This window comes from Camelus dromedarius, chromosome 10, assembly GCF_036321535.1.
Source record: "Camelus dromedarius isolate mCamDro1 chromosome 10, mCamDro1.pat, whole genome shotgun sequence".
NCBI classification, from domain to species: Eukaryota; Metazoa; Chordata; class Mammalia; order Artiodactyla; family Camelidae; genus Camelus; species Camelus dromedarius.
In genome coordinates this window covers 74242637-74269418 of record NC_087445.1, presented here as the reverse complement: position 1 = coordinate 74269418, position 26782 = coordinate 74242637, and the positions used below count along the sequence as shown (strand labels likewise).

Sequence of the window (26782 nt, the reverse complement as noted above, 5' to 3'; positions counted from 1 at the left end):
TGCCCGAGGGTATTTGCTTTAAAGAACCGCTTTCTCAGCAAACATCCTCCTTCTCTGCCCCCGTCTTTAAACAATCTTTTCACACAGTTTCCCACACAACAAAGGAAGGTATGCAGACTCTAGATCTGAGACAGAAACAGGAGAGAGGTGGTTGACAGAGATGAAGATGTTTTTGCATCTAAACATATATTGCTCTTTAAAATTTTTAATTGTTAAGTGTAATAATACACGATTATAAAAAGCCAGTTTATAAATATATACTTTAAAAGTAATGCTGAGATAAAAAGCAGTACTGCAGTGTTCTCTATTCCTGACTACATGGGTATATTCCAACTGTGAAAAGTAACCGAGCAGTAGAGTTGTATGTGGATACCGTATATGTACAGGAATATATCATACATTTATGTGTGTTTTACTCAAAAGTTAAAAAAAAAAAAGATGTGGAAAAGAGGACAAAAAGACAGCCACATAAAAAATTAAACAGATGATCTGCTTGCCCTTCACAGGTAACGGGCACCCAAGACGATCTGACCCAGGATGCTCCAGTTCACACGTCAGTCATCACCTTCTCGTCTGTTCCCTGACTTTGCTTGTTGTGCAACGCTACGTATTTACAATGTTTTCTTCTCTAGGACGACACTAAGTTCTCTTAAGGGTTGCATTACATGCATTCTGTGCTTTTCAACATGTCTCAGGAGACCTGGAACAGTGTTAGGAACCTAACAGACGCTCAATAAATAGACAGTGAATTTGGGGGCAAAGTCTCTCCACACACCCTCCAGTCCCACTCCCTGGAGAACCACCTCACCCCGAGAGCTCTCCTCCTAGAGGTCTATGCATGTTAAGTACACCTATAACCATGACCACAGTGAATAGGTGCAGGAGTACCTGTTTTATTTGGAGCGGAAAACCCAAAGCCTTGGGATGCCACGCTTCCTCCTCCAGAGCTGAACGTGCCCGCAGGTTTCTGGTCTCCAAACGATGAGCTGGCAAACCCACCAAATGTCTTGGCTCCGCTGTTCCCGAACAGGCTGGAGGTATCTGGAGAGACGAGCAGCACGCGTGAGGGAGAGCAGAGGGAGAAAAAGCCCTCGCCCATTCGTAGAACAGATGAGGAAGGAAGCTCACGCGGTGTCTCGGGGGAAGGGGGTGCCAACGAAGTCGAGGGTCCAAGGGGGTGGAGCAGCAGTGAAACGGAGACCGTCTCGGACCTGTGTGTATGTGAGCGCAGGGTTTTACTCATTCTGGTACCCGGGCTCGGGATTTCCTGGCATGCTCCTACAGGCATAAAATAAAGGGGCAGCAACAGGCCCCAGCGAAGAGGCTTTTTTGCAGAAACACATTCTGTGCACCCAAAGGTATCAGGTCTGTGCAGCAGAGGACCAGTCTCGCAGCTACACACAAGACTGGCTTCTTCTGAAGAACAGGGCTTGTTTTCACGGCTCTCCTTTTTGTCAAACTAGAGAAAACTAAGTGAGAGAAAATCCAAACCAAACATAATGGCTTCCAGCATTCTGCTTTTATAGTGTAGCTGGGCATGCTGGCTGTTGCCTGATCTGTGCAGAGAACGGCAGACAAAGTAGGGAAAACCCTGCGCTCCTACCTCTGGTCCAATGGGAGCTAGGGATGCTCTGAAGAATGCAAGTGGCTGGCAAGACTTCCAGTCTGATTTCCTCTTTCTAAGAGGTTCAACTAAGCCCTTGACCTTTTAGATGCCTATCTAGTGGGTTGCTCCCTCAGCTACACACTACTCCCCTTCAAGAATGAAAGGAAAAAGGAAACCACTAAAAACCAAGATGGGTGAGATGTTTTTTGTTGTAAGAAATGCCAATCTGATAGACAATATATAAATAGCCAAAGTCATAGACACAGAAGCACTTGGATAATACCAACATTTCACTATATAACAGGAATTTTTCAACCCTTTTCTGTGGGAAGAGGGGAGGGCCAACTCACATCTCCCCGCCACGTTTGGATAGGTATTTTGTTAAAATGCACTGGCACCCCCAATAAGGCAAGAAGCTATCCCGAAGTGGGATCAATGCCCAAGGGTGCACGCATAAACAGGAGGCTGAAATGAGAGGCTCCAACATCTGTACCAACATCTGCCCAGCCCAGTCGTCCCCCAGGCCAGCCCGGTGCTCGCAGTGACGGTGATGGAAAGGAGAAGAGTGGAGGGTGAGTAACTCTTCAAGCTGAGCTGTCTGAGGATATGGTCTACCACTGGCCTGTCCGTCCCGGGGTCTCTTCTCTCGCTCTGCTGCCAATGCCACTCTGTTACTACTGCCAGCTGAAGTGCTCCTGATGCACAGTCCAGGAAGTGAGCAGCCATACCTTAGGGACACAGCCACCTCAAACTTCTAGGCACCAATAACAGAACCGCAGACCGCCACGTGGCCACCTGCCCTGTAGGACCACTGCTTATGGTCTGAGAAGCACAGTGGTACGGCAGGCACTGATGGAGGGAACGGTTAGCCAATTCCTTCCCATCACCCCCGGGTGGTACCACAGGACTGTACATGAACCCTGACGGAGTCTGCAAGATGCCCTCTTGAGCAGTCTGATCTTCCCCTCAATGTGTTAGCTGAAGGTTATGTTAGATTTCTTCAATGGCAGCACATCTGATGCTGAAGACAAAAACCCAGCTTCTCAGCCATTCCTTTTATTTTTTTCCCCCAAGAACAGAGGACTGCAATTTTCTGACTTTGTTAGTGCTAACAAGGCAAAAATTCCAAATAGCAAATTCAAGTGTAAGATTAGAGGCTAGATCTTCTCTTGGAGAAATCAGAAATACAGAGATGGAGTGATTTTATTGGGACAATGCTGGAAGACTTCAGTTCTGGAGAAGCCAGAGAACATGTAGGAGTCTTTGGGCTTCCTGGGGGGCGGGTACAGCTCAGCGGTAGAGCATGTGCTTAGCATGCACTAGGCCCTGGGTTCAATGCCCAGTACCTTGATTAAAAAAAGTCTTCAGGCTTCTTTATCCTTTTTCCTCTTTAAGACTCCTTTGTCTTTAAGATGTTCATAGGTATTATAGTAGAATATGTGAGCTTGGCAGTCAGACCTGGCTTAGAACACCTAATAACTATTGGGCAAGGACTTAACCTTCCAAAGTCCTGGTTTCCTGTTAGACGAAGAGGAAGGTCACGACCATGACCACACGAGGCTGCTATAAAGGTTAAATAAGATAACATATGGAAAGCACCTCGTCAGGCTTAAGGAGCTCCCCAGAAAATATAACTTCCCCTGTCTGTTTCTTTGACCTTCCTCCTGTCATAACCCAATTACGCTCAATATAATAAAACAGCAGGTCGGCAGTAGGAAGTTGAATCCTTTTCATTTGGCAAAGATCCCAAGACTTAAGCCATTCAAGTTGTCATTTGCAGCCTCAAAAGGAGCTGCATGTAGAAACGCTTTAGGATTTATTTAAGCTGCTCTGAAACAAAGTGGCATGAAGTGATGTGATGTCTGCTTCTTTCCGTTTCTATGGTCAACAATGTGTTTCTCAGTTTTCTCCTAGTGGCTCCAAAACAAGTCTTCAGCTCTGAAAATACGGCAGATAAGGAGCATCTTGGTCGCTGGAACAGCGCTTCACCGTGGAAGCGTCCTCCTCACCTGTGGAAACAGCCAGCAGGAAAGCTCGTCCCGCAGCGTCTGATGACCTCCACTCGGGGCTCCCGGGTCCAGGTCAAACTGGCACCGCTGCTGGCAGTGTGGGTCCCACACAGTCTTTGATTTGGCAAAAACACCAGCATAATCCAACATCAGGGTCCAACCCACTCCAATTAAATCATACTTGATGTAAATTTGACGTAATAACATCACCGAGACCAGGTCCCATGTCACCCTGCAGGTTGCAAGTCGCCAGACGAGAATTCCACACACACGGAGAAGGGGGTTCTCAGGAGGCTCTTGTCCATGATACTTTCCAAGACATTCTCTTAAAGAACAGTTGCAGAAGGTGCCTTGTGGGACCAAAAGATTCACATCAAATTGCTTCTTCATCCTCGAACAAACATGTCTTTCAGGCCCCTGAGCAGAAAGGATGTGCTGAGAATGGTCCTCACCAGTGTCTTCAGCACAAGACTCAAGGATGCAACAGGGCCTTATAGGTAATGACTCACATGACCCCTGGGGTTTATCTGTGATAGAGTCTCCGGGAGAGAGAAGAGATCTTTCCATCGTGGATACGGAACATGACAACTCCAAGCAACAATACTCTCAGCCTGTATTTCTTGATTATAGCACGGGTCCAATTTCGTCTCAGGGCTAAGGAGGGCAGCTTCAGGACCAGGCAGCCTAGGTCTAAATGTCACAAGAACTGCTGGTCGCCCAATTTGTGCTCAGACATCTATCTGCAAGGGAGTGTGTTCCATGCATGCGGACTGAGCACGAGGGCATCACACGAGGCACACAGGGTGGAGTTACGTTCCGTGACCAGGCCGGGAGATCTCGGGAGGCAACAAGGTGGATCTGAGCTCTGCACACACGCCTGGATTAAACTCTGTCTGCGCCACTTAATGGTCGCTACCTCTCTTAAGTCCACGTGCCCGCTCTGAACCTACTTCCTGATGGATAAAATGGGGGCGGCCTCATCTAAAAATACTGTTTTAAGAGGTGATGAGCCCGCATACACTGAACTACTGGCACAAAGCAGGTGGTCATAAAGATGAGTTCCCTCCTGCTGATGTCCCGGGAAGGAACGCAATACAAGGACCGCATGATTCCAGAGAGGGAGCGGTCACTGTGGGCCCTCAGGACACTCGGGCCAAGCTGCACAGAGGATGACTTACTTCACCCTGAAAGGAATGGTAGGTTCAGGTGAGCGGAGTGGAGGGAGCAGCGAAAACCCTGGCACTGAAGCAGGGAGGAGTTGCATGTGTGAGTGAAGGACAGAGAGCAGACATACACGGGCCGAAGCAGAGGGAATGTGCTGGGGGAACTGAGTCAAAGTGCACTGGGGCTCACAGAGGGCCCTGCATTTCAGCCTAAGGAGCTGCTCTGGACTTGATTCTACAGTTCATAGGACACTGCCAAAGGGTTCTAAGGAGGGATTGTGACAAAACAAAAGAGTTTTAAGACACTCCACTTGGTATGGACTTCAGACCATGGAGCAGGAGCGTGAAGACAAGGGGGAGTTTGGAGACTCCCGTGATAGCATACCAACCCTGGGGACACACCCCATGACGGCGCAAAAGGAGAAGAAAAGCCGCAGGGAAGGAGCTGTCTGAGGCAGGGAGAGCAGCAGGATGCAGCCCACACAGCACAGGAAAGCAGTGCTGCTCAGAAGTGCCGAACGCCGCAGAGTCACCTGGGGAGAAGGAGGCTGTCCCTGGGGTGATCGGAGGGGGATCACAGTTCTGCGGTGAGGACAAAGCCCTCCCTAGATGGAGACTCCTAGCTCCTTCTCCACTGTTCCCTCCTCTTATCCTGCACTTGGTCCTAGGGGCTACAGAAGCTCTTGTCCCTTTTACTAGCAAATCACATACTTAGTGTTTCAAAACAAAGTAATGTAAGGGTGGGGAGGATACAGCTCAAGTGCTAGAGCACACGCTTAGCACATGTGGTCCTGGGTTCAATCCCCAGTACCTCCTCCAAGAATAAGTAAAAAGGTAAACCTAATTACCACCCCCCAAATAAATAAAAACAAACAACAAAAAGAGTAATGTTAAGTCTTTCCTGTACCCTTTCAACTCACTTAAACTTCCCTTAAGTATGATCGCAAACTGCTGGTTTACAACAGCCAACATTTAGGAGATGAAGACCAGCAGGAGTCAGGTATCAAGAATAGATACATGTTTATCCTAAACCAAAATTAAAGAATTAGAAACAATGGTGTGCCTATGACCAACAGGCTGGGAGGGCCCCCCCAGTCTGTGGCGTTGCCAAGTGACCATGGTGTGAATGAACACTCCCTGGCGACACCGAACGCACAGCTGGGAAGCAACGTGCACGCCAGCTCCAGCCCAACACTGAGCGAAGGCAGGTTTGACAGGTAAGGGCCACAGCATCAGAGATTCCTCTGCCGGCAGGAAAGGCGTCGCTACAAGGATACGACACACTTACGTTTTAACAAAACAGGCCAGTAGCACGATCTTGCCGATAATGACCCACCTCTATTTCTCACTAGCACTTTTTATCAAATGCTTACTCTGTGCCAGAGGCTGCGTTTGGCACATGAAGTGGGATCGAGCCGAGTTCTAGATCTGCCGCTTTCTGGCTTTGTGATGAAACACCACCTAGCCATGTGGGGACTGTTTCTTTACTGGAAAGCGGAGAACACTACCAGGATCATGTCTTCAAAGTATGTGCTACGGGGCCCCGCAGTTCTGTGCTGACAGGTGGGGAAAGCATGGGGGAACCACCCAGGTGTATCTCTGGGTTCTTGACCTTGCTTCTGAATAACTTATTTTCACCAAGGACTCTGCTTAAGAGTTCGTCTGCACGAAGTTTTTGAAAATTACTAGACTCGATTTCTACGATCCCCTTCATTCTAGGATTCTAGACTCCTCCTAGCAAAACAACAATTTCTGATTATATAATTTCACAAATTAAGAGGTATGTGTCTTGACCACAATCTTTCCTTATGTGTTACTAGATGAACAGTGACATCAAAATAACTGATCTGTGAACCCAGGAGAGTCAGGACAGAGAGTTTTGCTTTTAACTACATGAGCCTTAAAATCCAGGCTCTGTCTGGATTTCCTCTGTCTGTCTTGTTGACAGAACACTAGCTCTCGATGCATTAAGATCCTGTAAGCACATTAAATGAGTGAAGCCAAGATGAAGATGACAGGCTTTCAACTTCCCATCTCCGTCTCTGTTGGCAACAGGATATGTATTTTTTTATTTAAACAAACAAATTTCTTTCATTTCCAACCATGAATAGATCAACAGAGAATCAGCTGGAGAAGAAAGCACCAGCAGAAAGGTACAGCTTCATCTGAAAACAAGACAAAGATGTAAGCGATGGGAAATGAGGACGGCTTCAACTTTTGTGTGACACTTCTCTACAGTAGCTGAATTTTAAAGCAAATTCAAAGACAGTACTCCTCAAGTGAAAATCCAGATGCTCCTTCTCCAAGCACATCCAGCTTGTTCTGCTGTTCTCTTTTATGCTTGTCTGCTCACATTCATTTCAAGCTATTTCAATCCTAAGTAACAGAGCAATTTGGGCCTTGGGAGAGAAGAGGCGAGTAGCTCAACACACAGCTCTTCTCCCTGCAGCTCTGATGTCTTTTCATGATTATATAGGACACCTCATTAAAAAACCAAAAATAAAAAACAAAATCAAAACAGACCACACTGCTTTGGGGTAGATATTTTAAATGGCCCTTCCAGAACTATTCCTTCCATTCTACACTTGTCACTGAAGCTTTGAGAACACCACGAGGACGACAATGGCATTAGGGGACCGAGAGACTGGGAGAACTTTCTCAACTTACTTGGGGTGGCTGTAGATCCAAAGCCCCCGCTGGCCGAGCTGAATGGGTTTTTGCTGGCTGCATCCTGGCTGGGTTTCCCTCCAAGGCCACTGAAGAAACCTCCCCCTCTTCCAGTGTTTCCAGACCCAAACATGCCTCCACTGGAGGAGGACGACGGCTGAAAAACAAAAGGGGCAGGAAGTGAGAGAGGTCATCGGAAAATGGCAGGCCGCGTCTGTGGAAAGGAGGCACTCGCAGCTGGTACAGACGGAAAAAGCAAGAGAACGCTGGAGGTGGTCAGAGTGGGCACAGACGCTCTAACCACCTCCAAAGCAGCTCAGCTCTGGACGGGAACACTTCCTCCAGATCACAAGTTCTCAAGCTATGCTCTGTTCACGGTTCTCTGGAAACATGACTTACGGCAGGCGGGAGCCTCCATGGTTTATCTGCCCTGCTGCCTGTGGTCTCTGCTGGACATGACGCTGAGGGCAGGAAAACCAAACCCTCAAGAGTTCTTCCAAATGAAAAGGTCTAAAAACATTTCTAGGTTATGATGAGGACCACTTACTTTGCTTCCGCTAGTGTTTGGCTGAACTCATCAGCAACGAATGAGAAGTGGTTCACACTGTCTTTTCTCCTCATTCGCACACTTTTATTCCATAACGACTTTCCAAGTACTGCAGAAATCAGCTTAAATTAGCTCCATTGTTGAAATGATGACCACAGCTGAATTCCATCCAGGTCTGCACATCTTATCCTCAGGGGATGCTTGCTAACTAAGGGCACGTGCTGACACGAGGCTGTACAGGGCACCACACACTGTACTTCTGCTTAGAGATTGGTTCTTTAAGGAAGACTGGTGCCAGATTTGAGGACCATTAATACTAGGTAGATATGATATCTCCTTGGCTGATAATGTAGAGTAAGATGGGCCATTAGAAATGGGTCGCTGTGCATAGGACTTCACAGGAGCCCCCTTGGAAGAGCGGGGGAGGGGTGCATAAAATGGGGAAAATAAACCAGCCACCTCAAAACAGTGGGTGAATGAAACAAGCTAAGAAATGCAGTGCCCTTCAGAAAAGAGCCTGATACGTAAGTACATGCTCAAAAAACGGCTGCAGTTGAGTATTTTAACGATGACAGCAAGCCGACGACTGAGCATTTTCTATAAGCTCGGCACCTTTCTAAGCACTTCGCAAGTAACTGTTTAATCTCCACAGAAGCCAAACCTCTAGTGGGCCACCTCTGAAACATTCCCCCGGCGTGCCCCTCCTCTGCAGGTGCACAGCCACCAGCCCTGGCCTGAGCCACCTAACCTGAACTTCTGTCTGGACTTCACAACAACTTCAGTGGCTTGCTGCTCCCTCTACAAGCTATGTTCACACAGCAGCCAGCACAACACTAGAAAATGGCAGTCAAACCATCTCACTGCTGTTTAAAAATTCCAAAAGACACTACATGACGTGGCCCCGTCCATCTCTCAGCATCACAGTTTATCACTCCCCGTTCACTGGGTACAGTCACATCAGCCCTCTGTGCCTTGAACATGACAAGCTAAGTTTCACCTGAGACCAACTTAATGTACTGACTTGTCTCTTTCTTTTTCCCTTTAAACTTCTTTAAACACAGTAACTGTTTATTACAACCATTTAATGATGAGTAACAGCTTTTTAAAACTTGGAATGAAATCCAATCATAAGAGCACAGGCTTCTGATAACTAGTAAACTGACTTCCAGTTTATTGAAAGGAAGGAAGATCTGACAACTATGCATGCAGAAATCACCAGCTTTCTTAGCTGACTGCTCTGCCTCAGGCTGAAACACAGGAAGCTGCCAATACATGGACATTTCTGTCCTACAAAAACAAGGACTGGCAATTTCAGACGGTTCAACCACAATTTAAAAATATGATTTGAAAAATAATGGATATCTGGAGAAATGAAGAGAAGTGGGTAACTTCACTGCAGTGAGTGTGAAATGACAGTCACTGCATCCATTGGGTTAGGGTATCCCATTCACTTAATTGTCTATAAATAATAATAGCTATCAAAACTTTCAATTCTGGAAAATCTCCAAAATATAGATGGAAGGGTATAATGAGCCCATGTACCCTTCATCCAGCTTCAAAGGCAAACTCCCAGCCAGATGAGTGTCATCTGCATCCCCGTTTACTTCCCCCAGTCCCTTATTAGAATGAAGCAAATCCCAGACATCCTATCCTTTCCTCCATTGAGTTTTCCGGTATAGAGTTCTAAAACATAAACCATAACCATTACATTATCGTGTCTAAAAAATTAGCAATTCCTTTGTCACTGAATAGGGAGTTAGTATTCAAAATGCAATCTTATAAAACGGATATATGCCCAGGAGTGGGACTGCTAGATCATATGGTAAGTCTATTTTTAGTCGTTTGAGGAATCTCCACACTGCTTTCCATAATGGCTGCACCAAACTGCATTCCCACCAACAGTGTAGAAGGGCTCCCTTTTCTCCACAGCCTCTCCAGCATTTATTGTTCGTGGACTTTTTAATGATGGCCATTCTGACCGGTGTGAGGCAATACCTCATTGTAGTTTTGGTTTGCGTTTCTCTGATAATTAGCAATACTGAGCATTTTTTCATGTGCCTATTGGCCATTTCTACGTCTTCAGTGGAGAACTGCTTGTTTAGGTCTTCTGCCCAGTTTTGGACTGGGTTGTTTTTTTTTTTTGTTATTAAGTTGTATGAGCTGTTTATACATATTGTAAATTAAGCCCTTGTCTCATCATTTGCAAATATTTTCTCCCATTCCGTAGGTTGTCATTGTGTTTTGCTTATGGTTTCCTTTGTGGTGAAAAAGCTTGTAAGTTTAATTAGGCCCCATTTGTTTATTTTTACTTTTATTTCTATTGCCAGGGTAGACTGCCCTAGGAAAACATTGCTAAGATTTATGTCAGAAAGTTTTGCCTATGTTTTCTTCTAGGAGGTTTATAGTGTCTTGTCTTATATTTATAAGTCTTTAAGCCATTTTGAGTTTATTTTTGTGTATGGTGTAAGGGAGTGTTCTAACTTCAGTGATTTACCTGTGGCTGTCCAGTTTTCCCACACCACTTGCTGAAGAGACTGTCTTTTATACACTGTATATTCTTGCCTCCTCTGTCAAAAATTAATTGACCGGAAGTCTGTGGGTTTATTTCTGGGCTCTCTATTCTGTTCCACTGATCCATGTCTGCTTTTGTGCCAATACCATGCTGTTTTGATTACTGTAGCTCTGTAGTATAGCCTGAAGTCTGGGAGGGTTATTCCTCCAGCTTTGCTCTTTTTCTTCAGTATTACTTTGGCAATTCTGGGTCTTTTGTGATTCCATATAAATTTCAGGATTATTTGTTCTAGTTCTGTGAAAAATGTCATGGGTAATTTGATAGGGATCGCATTAAATCTGTAGATTGCTTTGGGTGGTATGGTCATTTTAACAATATTAATTCTTCCAATCCAAGAGCATGGGATATCTTTCCATTTCTTAAAGTCATCTTTAATTTCCTTAATCAATGTTTTGTAGTTCTCCACAAGTTAAGTCTCTCACCAACTTGGTCAGATTTATTCCTAAGTATTTTATTTTATTTTTTTTTGGATGTGATTTTAAAAGGGATTGCTTCTTTACTTTCTTTGATTTAACTGTTAATGTAAAGAAATGCAACTGATTTCTGTATGTTAATTTTGTATCCTGCTATCCTGCTGAATTTTTTTATCAGCTCTAACAGTTTTCATGTGAAGCCTTTAGAGCTGTCCATATATAGTATCATGTCATCCACACATAGTGACAAGTTTACCTCTTCTCTCCCAATTAGTATCCCTTTTATTTCCTTTTCTCGCCTGATGGCTATGGCTAGGGCTTCCAATACTATGTTGAATAGAAGTGGTGAGAGTGGGCATCCTTGCCTTCTTCCAGATTTTAGTGACAAAGCTTTCAATTTTTCACCACTGAGTAATACGCTGGGTGTGGGTTTGTCATAAATAGCCTTTATTATGTTGAGATATGTTCCCTCTATACCCACCTTGGTAAGAGTTTTTATCATAAATGGGTATTGAATTTTATCAAATGCTTTTTCTGCATCTATTGAGATGAGCATGTGATTTTTGTCCTTTCTTTTGTTGATGACACTGATTAATTTGCGTATGTTGACCCATCCTTGCGTTCCTGGGATGAATCCAATTTGATCATAGTATATGATCTTTTTTAATGTGTTGTTGGATTCTGTTTGCTAATATTTTGTTGAGCATTTTTGCATCTATGTTACAGGCCATGGTATTCACCTGTAATTTTCTTTTTTGGTAGTGTTTTTGGTTTTGGTATCAGCGTGATGGTGGCTTCATAGAATGAGTTTGGGAGTATTCCCTCCTCTTTAATCATTTATTTAGATCATTTTTAATTTGTTTAAAAAATGTTTTATTTTTTCAGAGTATATATTTTACACTGCTGTTAAATTTATCTCTATGTATTTTACTCCTTTTCATGATACTGAAAATGGAATTGCTTCCTTAATTTCATTTTCAGATGGGTTGTTGCAAATGTATAGAAATGTTATTAATTTTTAGATACAGATCTTGTATCCTGCAAACTTGCTTTTTACCCATTAGTTCTAACAGTTCTTTAGTGGACTCCCCTTAGGATTTTCATATACATAATCATGTTATCAGCAGATGCATAGTTTTACTTCTTCCTTTCCCATCTGGGGAACTTTATTTCATTTACTTGCCTAATTGACCTCGCTAGAATCAATATATGCTTTTGAGATCCATCCATGTGGCATGCATTCGTCAACCTTCCCTTTTTACTGCTGAGTAGTATTCGATTGTATGAGTATGCCAGTGCTTACTATTCTCCTGCTGATGAACATCTGGATTGTTTCCACATTTGGGTTTTCATAAACAAAGTTGCTATGAACATTCTTATACACGTCTTTTTGTGAACATTCATTTTCATTTCTTTTGGGTAAATACCTAGGACTAGAATTGCTAAATGACAAAATTAGTGTATATTTATTGAAAAATTGCCAAATGGTTTTCCAATGCCTGTACCATTTCACACTCCCACCAGCAAGGCATTAAGAGATCTAGCTGCTCCAGATCTTTTCCACGTTTGGTCTTGTCAGTTCTTAAATTTTAATAATTCTACAGGTATGAGGTAGTATCTTGTGGTTTTAATCTGCATTTCTCTGATGACTAACAGTGCTGAACAAGTTTTCATGTGCTTATTGGCCATTTGCATACCTCTTTTATAAAGTATCTGTCCAAGAATTTTGCTTATTTTAAAAATTGAGATGTCTTTTTATTTTTGATTCATAGTTCTTTATATATTCTGGACAGAAGCCCTTTGTTTGATATAAGCATTATAAATATTTTCTCTCAGTGTATATACCCTGTCTGTTTATTTTCATGACAAAGTCTTTTGATGAGTATTAATTTGTAATTTTAACGAAGTCCAGTTTTTTAATTTCCTTTTTTTACGGTTAGTGCTTTTTGTGTTCTAAGAAACCTTTGTCTTCCTAATGGGTTTTTCATCATGGTATTATTCTGGGCCACATAATTCTTTGTTTTGGAGGGCTGAAGGATGTTTAGCAGCATCCCTGGCCTCTGCCCACTGGATGCCAGCAGCATCCCCCACTCATGAGGACCAAACATGTCTCCAGACATTGTGATTGTGAAACTCCCCTGGGGGCACTGATCTATCCAAGGTAGCAAAGATATTCTGCCTTTTTGCTATGGTTGTCATATATTTAATATTGTTATTAACTACACAATACATTGTTTCTCTTGATGTCCTGAGTCTTTTTTCTTTAGCTGCTTTAACATTTTTCTTTTTACATCTGGTTTTCAGAAGCTTAACTATGATGTGTCTAAGTGTGGTTTTCTGGTATCCTGTTTGATTTTTGCAGAGTTTCTTGATTTGTGGATTCCTGTTTTTCAACAAATTTGGAAAAGGTTGGCCATTGTCTCTTCAAAAAATGTTTTTCTATCCCATTCTGCCTCCTCTCCTTCTCGGACCCTGACTACATGTGTGCTCAAGTGCCTGGTGGTGTTTTACAGGTCGCTAATGTTCTGTCCAATTTCTTTTCAGTCTCTCTGAGATTCATTTTAGGTGATTTCTACTGACATGTTTTCAAGTTCACTGTTCTTCTGTAGTATGCACTCTGCTGTTAAATCTAGTTTTTTATTTCAGATACTACATTTAAACTTCAGATACAGACCTTCTATTTGTTTTTGTAATTTCCATTTCTCTACTGAGATTCCTTCTTCAACCATTCTTTTATTTTTCTGTACATCTTGGAGCACAAGTTATTATAAAGTCTCTGCCTGCTAGTTCCAATACCTGGATTATCTGTAGGTTATTTTTTGCTGAATTCTAAAATACAACTAGGGATTCCCCTTTTATTTTTGCTTCTTCACGTTACATAATTTTTGGTTTGCCTGGTATACTGAACTTTGTACAGAACAGTGGTATGGTGACTGAAGAATGCTAACATTTCCCCCAGACAGTGGGAGATCACTCCTCCATCTGTATCCTAAAGTGAGGAGGTTATTATTCAGATTTCACCAAGTGTTCAGCTGATCAGGAAATACTTCACAGATTTAGAATGAAGTCACCTCTGGTTAGCCCAACACTGTCTGCTTAGGATTTAGGTTATCTGTCACGTAGGTGTCAGAGCCTGGAGCCAGGAGGCAGTTGGGCTGCAGCCTTACGACTGGATTGGACAATTACAGGGACCAGGAGACTGCAAGACTGAGTTCTTTCTGCTTTTAGTCCTGCCTTTATTTCCTTTCTCTTAGCAAAAGAGGGGGAGGGGTGAACAGAGGATTTTTATACTGAATTTGTCTTTCAGACTCTAATTTTTTTTTTTAAACAGCTTTACTGGCATATTATTCATATACTACACAACGCGCTGATTTAAAGTACAAAATTCAATGGTTTTGGTATACTAAAATCATTAAGTTTTAAAAACTGTCATAAAATATATATGACATAAACTTGTCATTTTAACCATTTTTAAGTATACAACTGAATGGCATCAGTTATATTCACAATGATTGTGCAGCAATTATAACTATCTATTTCCAAGTATTCTTCACCACCACAACTGAAATCCTAGAACCATTAAACAGTAACTTCCTGGTTCCTTCTGCCCCCAGCCCCTGGCATTCTCTCATCTACTTTCTGGCTCTATGGATATACCTATCCTAAACATTTCATGTAAGTGAAATCATAAGATACTTGTCCTTTCATATCTGGCTTATTTTACTTAGTATAATGTAGTCACAGTTCATCCATGTGCAGCATATGGATCACAACTTCACTCCTTTAGAAGGCTGAATAATATTCCACCGTATGAATATGCACGTTTTGTTTATCCAGTCAACTGCTGATGAACATGTGGGTTGTTTCCATCTTTTGGCCACTGTGAATAATGCTGCAGTGAACGCTGGTGAATATGTGCCTGTTTGAGTTCCTGCTTTCAAAGCCTATGGGTGTACACCTAAGAGTAGATTAGCTGGGTCATAGGATATTCTGTTTAGCTTTTTGAAGAACTTGTTTTCCCTAACAGCCACACCATCTTACATTCCAACCAGTACTATATGAGGGTTCTAGTCTCTCCATATCCTTGTCAATACTTGTTATTGTTTTGTTTTTTTAAATTATAGTCCTCCTAGTGGATGTGGAGTGGTATCTCATTATGGTTTCGATTTTCATTTTCCTAATGTTTATAACACTACTGATTACCTCTCTATGTGCTTATTGGTCTTTTGTTTTGTTTGCCCTGATTGTTGCCAATAGCTTCCTCTGGCTTCTCCTCGACAGTAAATTTCCTTTAGCAAGGCCTCTCTTCCACTTTTCCAAACCCAGACCTGACAATTGCCCACAAAAGGTGCTGTACCATCACAGTCACCTACGATTAACTCCCCTCTCCAGAAATCAGTTCAACAAGGCTTCCTGCCACACTTTGTAAGTCCCATTGTGACAGGCTGTATTTTCCAAAGATGATCACAGTAATATTTCTAGACCTAAAAACTCTTCTAGAGCAAGAGGTGAAGTCTATTCCCCTGCCCTTGAACCTGGGTGTGACTCTGACTGCCTTGAAGAAGATACAGTACAAATGATGCTCTGCAGCTTCTGAGGACAGGTCACAAACAGGTCCCTCTCTCTCTTGGAATATTCCTCCTTGGAATCCAGCCACCGTGTTGTGAGGAAGCCCAGGCCACACAAAGAAGCCACATGCAGATGTAGCCAAGAACTCCACTTAAGGTATAAACCAACAGCCAAGCCAACCACTAGAGAATGCTACTAGGTTTGGGGGTATTTGTTACACAGCACTAGACAATTCTAATACCCACAGAGTTAGTGTCGTTTTCACACTACCTGAGTTCTTGCTATTATGATGAAAGTGAAGGTCTTCCATATCCTGGCCAGAATCTACCTTGCATCCTCAAATTTTTTTCTGAGCATCTCTCTACTACCTGAAAACTCATTCATTTTTACAGTACCTATCCTGTGCTGGCCACAGTCCTAAGCCCTGGGGATACAGCAATGAATGTAACAGAGAAGGCCCCTGCCACGATAGAAGTAAATATTCATTTAAATTTCTAGCCCCTCCAACTGCAAACATAATTTCTGTGAAGGATGAAAATGGTGGGAGGGAAGGGGTGAAACCAACAGGGAGTTTATCATAGTTAGTTTTAAATCTCTTGGCTCAAATCATGCCTGTGAGAGTCACCCAGATTGCTCTAATTTGTTCATTTTCACAACTATATTTCACAATGTAGTAAGTAACATTCTACTACAGAGTAACATAAGCTCATCTACCCATTGGAATGCTGATAACCATTTGGGCTGCTTCTAGTCTTCAGTTATTGCAACACTGTCTCCTGGTGCACCTGTGTATGAGTTTCTCGAAAGAACAAACTAGGAGTGGAACTTTGCTAGATCACGCCAAACTATTTTCCAAGGTGACTGTGACAACTTACAACCCAAATAAGGGTGTATGTGAGTTTCTGTTGCTCTGCATGTTCGCTGGCATTTGGTATTGCTGGACTTTTAATTTTTACTGCTTTATAGATGTGCATCTCTTTGTAGTTTTAACTGTACTACTAACTAAAATTGAATATGTTTATTGGTCCTCTGGCTATCCTTCTGTGCTTTCTTATTTCTCCCTTTTTCTAAACTATGGTAAAATATACATAAAACTTGCCATCTTTAGCATTTTTAAGTACGTAACTCCGTGGCATTAGGTACATCCATGATGTTATATAACCAAAACCATCACTTTTTATAGTCTCTTGTCTGTTTTCTTTCTATTGTGTTTACTATTAAGTTGACAAATTTCATGTGTAGAGAGCTCGATGAATTTTGACGTAAAACTTTGTAACACTCAACATTTAAGACATCAAACTTTTGTTAGTACTTTTGAAAGCTCCTCTGTACCCCATAAAATTTTTAGTGTCCTAAGTGTAACCACTCTTCTGGTTTCTATCGTGATGGCTAAGTTTCACCTGCACTTGACTCTTTAGGTAAACGCAACGCCAGCAGTGCGTACTCTCCTGTGTCTGCTTCTTTCCCTTAACGCTGCGTCTGTGGGATTCACCCACTTTGCTTTGTAGGGGAGCAGTCTGCCTTATTTCATCATTTCACTGCTTCGTAGCACTCCGCTGTATAATACACGATTTACTGATCAGTTCTTTAACTGATAAGCACATGGGTTGTTTCCTGTTTTTAGCTATTCTGAATACACTGCTATGGACATTCTTACCCACATCTGGTGAACAAAGGCACCCATTTCTGTTGGTTACATGGCTAGAAGCAGATATGCTGAGTCAACAGGGATTCTGTGTATCTAGTTTTGATACTTCCAGATGGTTTTCCAAAGTGAGTGTATGAATCTGCACTCCCACTAGTCACTCTGCTTCCTCACGAGTACTGGGTATTGTCAGCCGTTCAACTTTAGCCATTTTGGTGGGAGTGCAGTCGTGTTTTTTCTTTTTGATTTGTATTGTTTATATTCTGAATACAATTACTCTGTTGGTTACATAGGCTATATAATTTTCCTATTTCATGGCTTATTTTACCCTAAGATTAAGAAAGCTGTAATTTTAGTGAGGTCAGATTTTCCTTCTGCCTGAAGAATACCCTTTAGAACTTCCTTTGGGTCTGCTAGGCGTAAATCCTCTCTGTATCTGCCTGAAAAATGTCTTGATTTCACTTCATTCTGTAAAGTTGTTTTTTTTTTTTGCTGGGTTTAGAAATTCTAGGTAGAATCCTAGGTTTCCGGCTTTCACTGCCACTGCCAAGCAGTCAGCTGTTAGTCCAACTATTGCTCCTTTGAAGGTAACCTGTTTTTCTCTTGAGTGCTTTTAATATTTTACGTTAGTGCTTCTGAAGTTTCACTGTGGCAGGGCTTGGATTCAGTTTCCTTTTACATATTCTGCCTGGTATTTGTTGGACTTCTGAATCTGTGGGTTACTATTTTCTGCTGGTTTGGAAATTTCTGTCCTTTTCTCTTCTAATATTGTCATACATTCTCTTCTCCTTCTGATTAAAGGTATGTTAGATTTTCTCGTTTATGATTTTTGCTTTCTCTATTGCATTCTCCATCTTCTGCACTCTCCATGATGAATTCCAGATAACTTAATCTGAACTTCTAGTTCAAGGCTCAGCAAACTTGAGCCCACGGGCCAAACCCAGCCCCCACCTGCTTTTGTAAGTAAAGCTTTGTGGGGACGTAACCACGCTCGCTCACTGTGTACTGCCGGTGGCTGCTGCTGTGCTACAAAGGCAGAACTGAGTAGTTGTGACAGAAACTGCAAGCAGCTCTCAAAGTCTAAACTGTTTACTATCTGACCCTTTATAGAAAAAGTGCCCTGATCCCTGATGTGGTCGATTACTGTTCTCCTCGGCTGGGTCTAATCTGCTGATTTAAAATTTTAATTATTTTATTTTTCTGGAAGTTCTATTTGGTTCTTTTTCAAAGCTATGACATTTCTTATAATTTTCTTCTCTTCACTGGTATTTTCAAGTTTGTCTTTTATTTCTTTTAAACATGTACAACACAGCTGCTTCACAGTCTAGGAAGTCTTTGCAAATGTGTGTCTGATGTTTATTCCAGCTCTTGCTCATAGTTCTTTGTTTCCTTTTGTGATGAATTTAGGTATGGGAATCAATGTCCTTGAAAATTAACTGAGGCCTAACTTTTCTTCAGAGTGGCCTGTGCTGTTTTGCCAGACATCTGGAGACACCACCATCCTTGGATGTCAGGCCACACGCACAGGCCAAGACTGGTGAGTGTGGAGTCATGGCTTATTGCAGAGAGGGTCTCTGTTAGCCCTCCCACTTTGTGCGTATCTTGTTTAGTGATGTGTGGCTTTTGGGGTTATTAACAGAGGAAATTCAGATGTTCCCAGATTAGTAAATGCTCTAAGGGCAGAACTGGTTTTCGTGTTTTCCCCACTTCTGTAGTTCCCATTTTCCCTTTAGTTTGGTTTGGTAAATGACTTGTTAGCTTGTAAATGCTTTTAAAACTATGGTTTTTATATTTTATCTAGCATTTTTAGCTGTTTTCAGCGGGGAACTTGGTTTGAATGACCTAATGTGCTATTTCCAGAACTTTAAGATCAGAACTTTCTGTCAAGAAAAAAAAAAAAAAAAAAAAGAACTTTCTGTCAAGGATCACTGACTAGGGCAGAGCCCAACTTTAAAGGAAAAAGGTGATAAATCTGAAGATTTATAAGAAACATAATATGGCAACCACTTTATTAACTACTGGACAAATACCAATTCCACCTTCAGGAAAGTCACAATCATTGCCAATGTATCAGAGTACCTTTCTTCGGAAGGACTCCTCATGAGGTTACTACAATCTGAAAGCTACTGGCTTTTATAATAGTAAATTCAACCTCTCTGTGTCCTCAGTGTCCTCATCTGTCCAATGCGGAAATAACAGCACCTACATTACACAAGACCTGAGGATTACATGAGTCAGTTTGTACCCAGCACTTATACCAGGCCCAGTGCATAGACAACCACCAGCCAGACAACCTGAAACAGCTCAGGTCACCAAAAGGAGTCTCTGGACTACAGAAAGCTTAGCACAGGGCTGCATACAGTTTCTTTTGCATATTGCATATTCTTCTTCTTGTTTAAACAACCACTTAAAAAGATAAAAACTCTTAGCTCAAAGACCTTAAAAAAAAAAAAAAGCCAAGAATGGATTTAACCCACGGGCCACAGTTCGCCAAGCCCTGGTGTAACAACAGGCAGAAGACTGACGGACGTCAGCGTACTATTACAGTGCTTCCCGCGAGGACTGCTAAACAAGGGCACACTGGCGGATTCTCCCTCATCAGAGGCTGAGACTTCTGCATCTCCAAGGGAGCCTCAGGAGGCAGAGCTAGCGGCCCACAGGGCTGTCTGCTGGGGCTGGGCACGCAGCACGGCTGATTATGCTACAGGAACAGCACAAATGGGTTTGATACGTGTTGTCAGGAAGAGAGGCAAATATACATATTTACCTGGCCAAAGACTGTTCCCCCAGTGCTGGCTGCTTGACCAAACAAAGAACCAGTATTACTAGACCCAAAACCTGTAAAGTAAAAAGAAAACAAAAGTTTTAATTTGGATGAATCTTGTGCAACAAAGTTGTATTTTTTGTTTTCTCAACGGCATTCAAGTGTGCTACAGTACCCCACAACAGCCACCAACAAGGCCAGCTTTACTTGTGAAACAAGGAATTAAAGGCTTAATTCTCTTAAAAGTAAAAATAAATAAGTAACTAAAGTACCCCACAATAAATCAACTCACGAATAATATCTGTTTTCCTATCTAGGAAATGGAGAAAACTATGAGTAAATAATTTAAAGATCTTTTCTTCATCACTAAAATTTTATAACAGAATAATTCCACGTCCCAATGACTGAATCCTTGTCTTCTGCCAAACCCCAGGTGGGCGCAGACTCTCCGAGCAGCTTTTCCTTAGACTTAGAGCTGCCAACAGTTTCTCCAACGACTGACTATCAGGAACACTCCTACTCTCTGGTCTCCTCTGATCTCTCCAAACACCAGAGTCTCTCAGGGTAGTGCATGCTTCTTTTCAGTGGCATAACATGGTTGAGGTGCTGGGCTGCACAGGGCCTGGGAACCCAGGCAGAACTATGCAACAGAAGAGCCCCAGACAAGGAGTTACACGCGCGAGTGCCATCCTCGTTTCTGTTGTCGGTCTAGCAGGGGAGCTCTGGCGAGTCTCAGTCCCGCAGCCAGGGCCGCAGGAGACTGCTCAGGCACCTATCCCCCTAGTGTGCACCTTACTGCAGAAAGAAGAGTTCTTCAGAAGCTCTCAGTTGTACTAAAAGAGCTTGATTATACTTGTGCATGAGGGATTCTCAAGTTTTTGACTGTGGAACAAAGAATGCACTAGAGATAGTGTTAAATAGGCTACTCTCTTTTAAGACCACAAGGCCTTTTCCCTGCCCACTCTAACCAACTTATTCCATTTCCCATCACTCAAAGAGGCCAACCAGCCCCTTCACAGGGCATCAGGTGGATTTCAAAACTGTCTTTCACCACTGTGTTCTTACAGCTGAACTTAGTAGGAGCTTCACAAACACTGCTGAAGGAATAAAGGAAAAGACTTCCTTTCTAATAAATTATGAACCACCTTCAAATAAATTATCACCAAAGGAATGAATTAGCAGTTACTTGCAATCCTGTCCACCAAGACATCATTGATCCTTGATTCCACCCACCCCACCCCCTGAACCTGATTGCTGATGAAATGCCTTCGGAAAGCAAAACTTAGGAAAGATTTTCCAATTGTCCTGTCTATTGCTTTTAGAAGTAAATGTAGCTGCTAAGATTGGATATGCAGTAGTGAGGATTACCTTTTACTTTCAAAACTAGTAAAATTTAAAGCTTTATTAAAAAATTACACTGAGAATAGAAAAAAATACAAACTTTTCTTTTTTAAATTTATTTTTAATATTTTCTTGAGGGGGGAGGCAATTAAGTTTACTTATTTACTTTTAGAGGAGGTACTGGGGACTGAACCCAGGACCTTGTGCATGCTAAGCATGTGCTCTACCATTTGAGCCATACCCTCCCCCGCAACTTTTCAAATGTCAGTCTCTGCACTTCTAGGAAGCAAGACGGTGTCAGAGGAAATACAAAACACTGGCAAGGCAGTGAGCTAGGATGAGGAGCTCCGGGGTCTAGTTCTGGCTCCGTTACTGGTGCTAAATATTACATCAGTCACCTCGAGGTCTGAAAGTTTTGGACATAATGACCTCTAAAGCACCTTTCAAATTTAAAATTTCATTCTTATGAATCATTTGTCACTTGCCACTTCCTCAGACCTGCCTTTTCCCCACCACAGAACTGGCACTGGTGGCTGGGACAGTGCAGACCTTGCTGAAAAGCAGAGCTGGAGCGACAGAGATCAGACCACAGAAACGCCCCAGCCGCCAGGGCACAGAGCTCCCTTGACTTCAGAATCTCTTAGGTTTTCCTTTTCATTCTTTCACTTACAAAAGTAATGCAGAGTTGCTGCAAATGTTTCAAGTAATACAGAGGGAAAGAAAGTAAAAACCTCCCATACATGCTTACCTGAAGCTTGACAAAAGCTAAACCCAGAGGATGCTGCTGTCGTAGTGGTGGCTGAGGTGCCACCAAACACTGAGCCTCCTTGCCCAAAACCAGGACTCTGACCAAAGGCAGGCGGGTTGCTCTGGCCAAACAGCCCACCTCCTGTGCTGGCAGAAGACTGTCCAAATGAGAAGGAGCTGGAGCTACCGGTGCTGGAAGAGGCACCAAAGACATTGCCACTGGTAGACGTGGAGGTGGAGGACGCGGGCTGACCAAAGGCAGGCACGGAGCTGAACCCGGGCTGACTGAAGGAGAAGCTGCTCGCCGGGCTGCTGGTCGACTGCCCGAAGGCCGGGGCCTGCCCAAACGCCGTCTGTCCAAAGACCCCTGTGGCAGTGGTGCCAAAGGCTGGACCGCCGAAACCTGTGCTGCTGACCTGCGGCGCGGCAGCCGCCGTGCTGGCCGTGCTGCCTGTCTGCTGCCCAAACAGGCTCGGTGCGGTGCTGGCTGCTGCCTGCCCGAACATGGGGGTCGCGGAGGGGGCGGTGGCCGTGTTGCTGGTGAGCTGGCTGAAAGCTGAGCTAGAACTGGCAGCCGGTGGCTGGGGAAAGACAGATGAGCCGGAAGTGACAGTCCCAAACACCGCTATCTCCGTAGCTGGGCTGGGAGCAACACTGGAAACGACATTGGAGGTTGTGGGGGGTCTTGATGTTTCTGGGGCCACGGGGACTGCACTTGGGACCGCAGGTGTGGTGACGGCAGTCTGCCCGGGCACAGGATGGGTGGAAGCCGGAGATGGCGGTTCCGTCTTGACGTCCAGGACCCCGGAGGTGGCCGGAGCGGCCTCTGCAGAAGGCGCTGCGACACTGGTAGTAGACGCTACAGTGCCAGGGCTGTTGACTGCAGGCTGGGCAAGAGCGGGTTCTTTTTTAACAGAGTCAGAAGTTTGAGGAGCAGCCTGGGGAAGCTGTGCTGACTGCTGCTGCCCTAGAAGGGAGGAGGCTGCTGACGCTGGGGTCTCACTACTGCCTGGCTTTTCGGGCACTGCCGATGATGTGGCTTCTTCTGCGCCTTTACTAGAGGACCCAGGCAGGGTGGGAGCAGATGCTGAGCTCAGGAGGCTACCAAATGACGTGGGGAATGATGCAGGCAAGGGAGCGGCAGTGGCAGCTGAGGGTGGGGCAGATGAGGGCGCCATGCTACTCATCTGCTGGCCTCCAAATGAAAAACTGGTCTTACTACCACTTAGAGATAAGCCACCAAAATTGATTACCCCAGAGGATCCCGTACTGGTGAGTGGCAGACTGCCAAAGACGCCAGTCGAGGAACTGCTGGTGCTGGTGCTGGTGCTGGCTGCTGCTGGTGCCACTGTGCTGGGCACGGAAGAGGTGACGGGGGGCTCCGCGTGCTTCCCTAACACTGTGGGGCCAGTAAAACTAAACCCGGAGGGGACGGCCGAAGCCTTGGTTGGCTGTGCACTGGCACTAGTTAGGCTCGTGGACGAAGCCTTACTGGCTGGCTTTGTAGAATCATCTGCTTGGCCAACCCGCAGTCCTGAAAAACTTCCTAGAGTCTCTCCAGCCAGAGAACTTGGAAACAGAAGCTCTCCCAACTTGGACGGCGGAGCTTCCGGCTTGCTAGAGGGGGTGGCAAGAGCAGTTCCAGAAGGTGGCACAGGTCTGCTGCTGGAGGGAGCGGACTCTCCTGGGGAGGCAACAGCAGTTCCAGGGGTGCTGGACGCCGTCATTCCCGAGGGGGCTGAGCTTTCAGCAATGGTCTCATAAAAAGATTTGCCTCCCCCGCCAAAAGGGAATGTGTCGAGTTGGTTTGACTCTTTACTGGGGGGTGTTGCCCCTAGCAAGAAAAAGAAGTCAGGAAATAGGTTGGATTTCACAAAATCTGACCTATCACATTTTCACTGACTTTCTAAGCCAGTCTCCCTCCTCCCTGATACAGCCAGGGATCGTTTGTTCTGACAGCAGTTTTCCCTGGAGAGGTCAGAATGAACACTTCTCCACAGGAACGTTAGCTCTGAGTCATCTCACTGAGGTGACATGAACAAACATTCTTTTTATGACCGTTAAATCTTAACAAATACACCTATATCTGGAGTAGGTGAAATTAACATAGTACCCCCTGAAAAAGAAATCAAAAGGCATCTTCCCATTTTTCCCCATGTGTGCCTTTCCTCAATAATATTCTTAGCACAGTGCTAGCCTATGGACCTCTTGATAGACCGGGAACTGATCCCAAATGGAAGTTCTTCCTTTGGTTTTATGGACAAATAACATGTCAACCCACAAGAAATCATTTTTACATACAATTAAGCGCTACTTCCTAGTGCTCTCCTAGTAAGCATTCTCACAGCAGCAGTGCGACCTACTGGTCAAGGACATGGGCAGGTTCTGAGGCTGGAGGTTCTGCCTCTTGCTGGCTGTGCATCTCTGGAAAAGTTAAATGACCTCCCTGGGCTTCAATTTCTCCATTTGGAAGACAGACATACTAACAACACATACCTCACACAGTTGCCACAAAGATTAAGTGAAATATAGGTAAAGCACTCACAAGGCCTGGTCAGAAAAGCGGTAAGTACGAGTAACTAAAACTTGGTATTTGTAAGCTGAAATTGGTCTGCGGCAAGTGCTCGTGATGTTCACACCTCCATACCGCTTTAAGATGTCTGGCTATCATGAGCTCCCGGGAAAACTGCAAAGCTCCTGCTACCTGCAGATAATTGCCAGGAGCCCCTCTTGGTATCACTGGTGTTGTACTAAGTTGTTTCGTGGATTTGGATTGTTGTCTATCCTTGAACTAATGAAAATGTTTATGGAATTACTGCTGTGTTTTATTACTAATTTACTTATGATTTTTGACAATTATTTTGTTCTTCTCCAATCTTTTTATATCATTGAGTTGTTTTTCCTCTAGAAAGTAAGAATGGGGGGGTGTCTCAAGGCTACTCTGCCACATCTAAGTGGGCAAAACAGTTTAAGAATCACTGTTCCAGGGAGGAGGGTATAGCTTAGAGGTAGAGTGTGTGCTTAGATGCAGAGGTCCTGGTTCCAATCCCCAGTACCTCCATTAAAAAATAAGTAAGTAAATCAATAAATAAAACTAATTACTCCCTACCCACCCCCAAAAAAGAATGCCATGTTTAAAAAAAAAAAAAAAGGAATCACTGTTCCAGAAAGGGATGAAATCAACAACCCTTTAATGCGCTACACACAGATCAGGTGGAGGAGGTCTGTTATGCATTCAGCTCCTTGGTCCCCCTCTAGGAGATTTCAGGAGGTCCTCTTTTTACTAAAAAACTTTCACCACTTGGGTTGGCACACAGAAAGCACTCAAAAAAATCTGCTGAATCTACTCAACCTACTGAAAGATGATCATTGCGTTACTCATTACAGGGAAAACCTGGAAATAGCCTTAATGTCCAGTAAGTGGATGGTTAAATAAATTGTGGCAAACCCACAAGACGGAAATTATGTAGCCTTAAACATGACATTTATACAAGAATTTCAATAATGCTGGAAAATTTACAAGAGATTGTGTTAAATGAAATAAAGTGGAAGCAAAAACCCCAGAAGGAAATACTACATAATTACAATGGTTAAGGGTACAATGTGTGATTCTAGAACATACCATTTTTATAATAAAATGCAACAATCTTTTTTAAAGAAAAATAAACTTAATTACTTAAACTGAGAACTGAAAGGCACTTAAAAAATACACCTGGTTTCCTTATAGGTCCTCAAATTCTTTTAAACATTAAAAACATGCTGGCTGGTAGGTCCGTAATAACATGCCTCAAGGCCAGTGTGTTTTCTGATAGGTTATCATAGAAACAGATGGCTTCAATCTTTTACTTCTATAGTACTACGTCTACCTCACCTTATAAACTGATAAAATTCTAAATGACATACAAAACAGATGGAGAAAGAAATTTTAATTCACGTATAAATCTTTCACATTTAACACACAGCCTTGCTTTTCTAGAAGTGAATCCTTTCCTTGTTCTTAACTATGTAGATAGAAGAAGGCCTTCCCAGCAGTGCTTAAATCCAGCCTACTTCTAACGCATAACATCAACACCAAGTTTCCTGCAGATGCTTTAAGCAAGACTCAGCAGCAAGTAAAATGCCAACATATCTGCACGAAAACCCCTGCGCTTGTTTAGGGGGAGACACAAAAGTAACGCTACGCAATGCAGAGACTGTACCTTGTGTGGCAGTGAAATTAGAAGACGGTGTTGGTGTGATTATCCCAAAATTAAAGCCAGTCCTAGGGAGTGGAAGAAGAGCAGTTAAAAAGGAACAAACCTAAGGCACAGCATTGCCCTTTCAATAGTACATCTTAGAATTCATTCACACATTCTGCTCTCCAGGGACTTACAGTCTAGATGGTAAATGTCAACGAAGTAAAAGTACATCATCTTCGAAGCAGTAGAGCCCTCCCAAGATCTCGAAGCAGGGAGAGGCAATTTGTGGGTGAGGTAACAAAGGAGCTGCAGGGGAGAAGGAATGGCTGGGCTTTCCCCGGTAGAGGCTGGGGGTGGGGGGGGAGAACCTACTCCAAGGAAGGCAGAGGAGCAGAAATGTACCAGGAATGTGCATGTGGGAATGGCAGGCAGATGCCTGACCTAGTCTTTAAAATTCTTTCAAACTACCTTTGGGAAGTATAAAACATAATGATGTACAATAAAATGTAATAAATTTACCCTTCAAACTCTATCCTAACACCCTCCTTTTTCCCAAGGTGT

General features: G+C 43.5%; 1 protein-coding gene across 6 annotated transcripts in view; it reads right to left on the bottom strand.

Moving 5' to 3' along the window:
* Window positions 1-26782, bottom strand: part of NUP214 (nucleoporin 214) — a 90806-nt gene that overhangs the window by 8128 nt on the left and 55896 nt on the right. For 3 of the 6 annotated variants that reach the window (XM_031450720.2, XM_031450716.2, XM_031450717.2), the window contains exons 28-33: window positions 26243-26304; window positions 22045-23877; window positions 19959-20029; window positions 7446-7602; window positions 1129-1211; window positions 889-1041 (exon numbers count right to left, since the gene is read on the bottom strand). In XM_031450720.2, the coding sequence (XP_031306580.2) occupies window positions 889-1041; window positions 1129-1211; window positions 7446-7602; window positions 19959-20029; window positions 22045-23877; window positions 26243-26304 (2359 nt within the window). The remainder of the gene's footprint in view (window positions 1-888; window positions 1042-1128; window positions 1212-7445; window positions 7603-19958; window positions 20030-22044; window positions 23878-26242; window positions 26305-26782) is intronic. The other 3 variants (XM_031450719.2, XM_031450718.2, XM_010975377.3) reach the window with 1 other exon arrangement.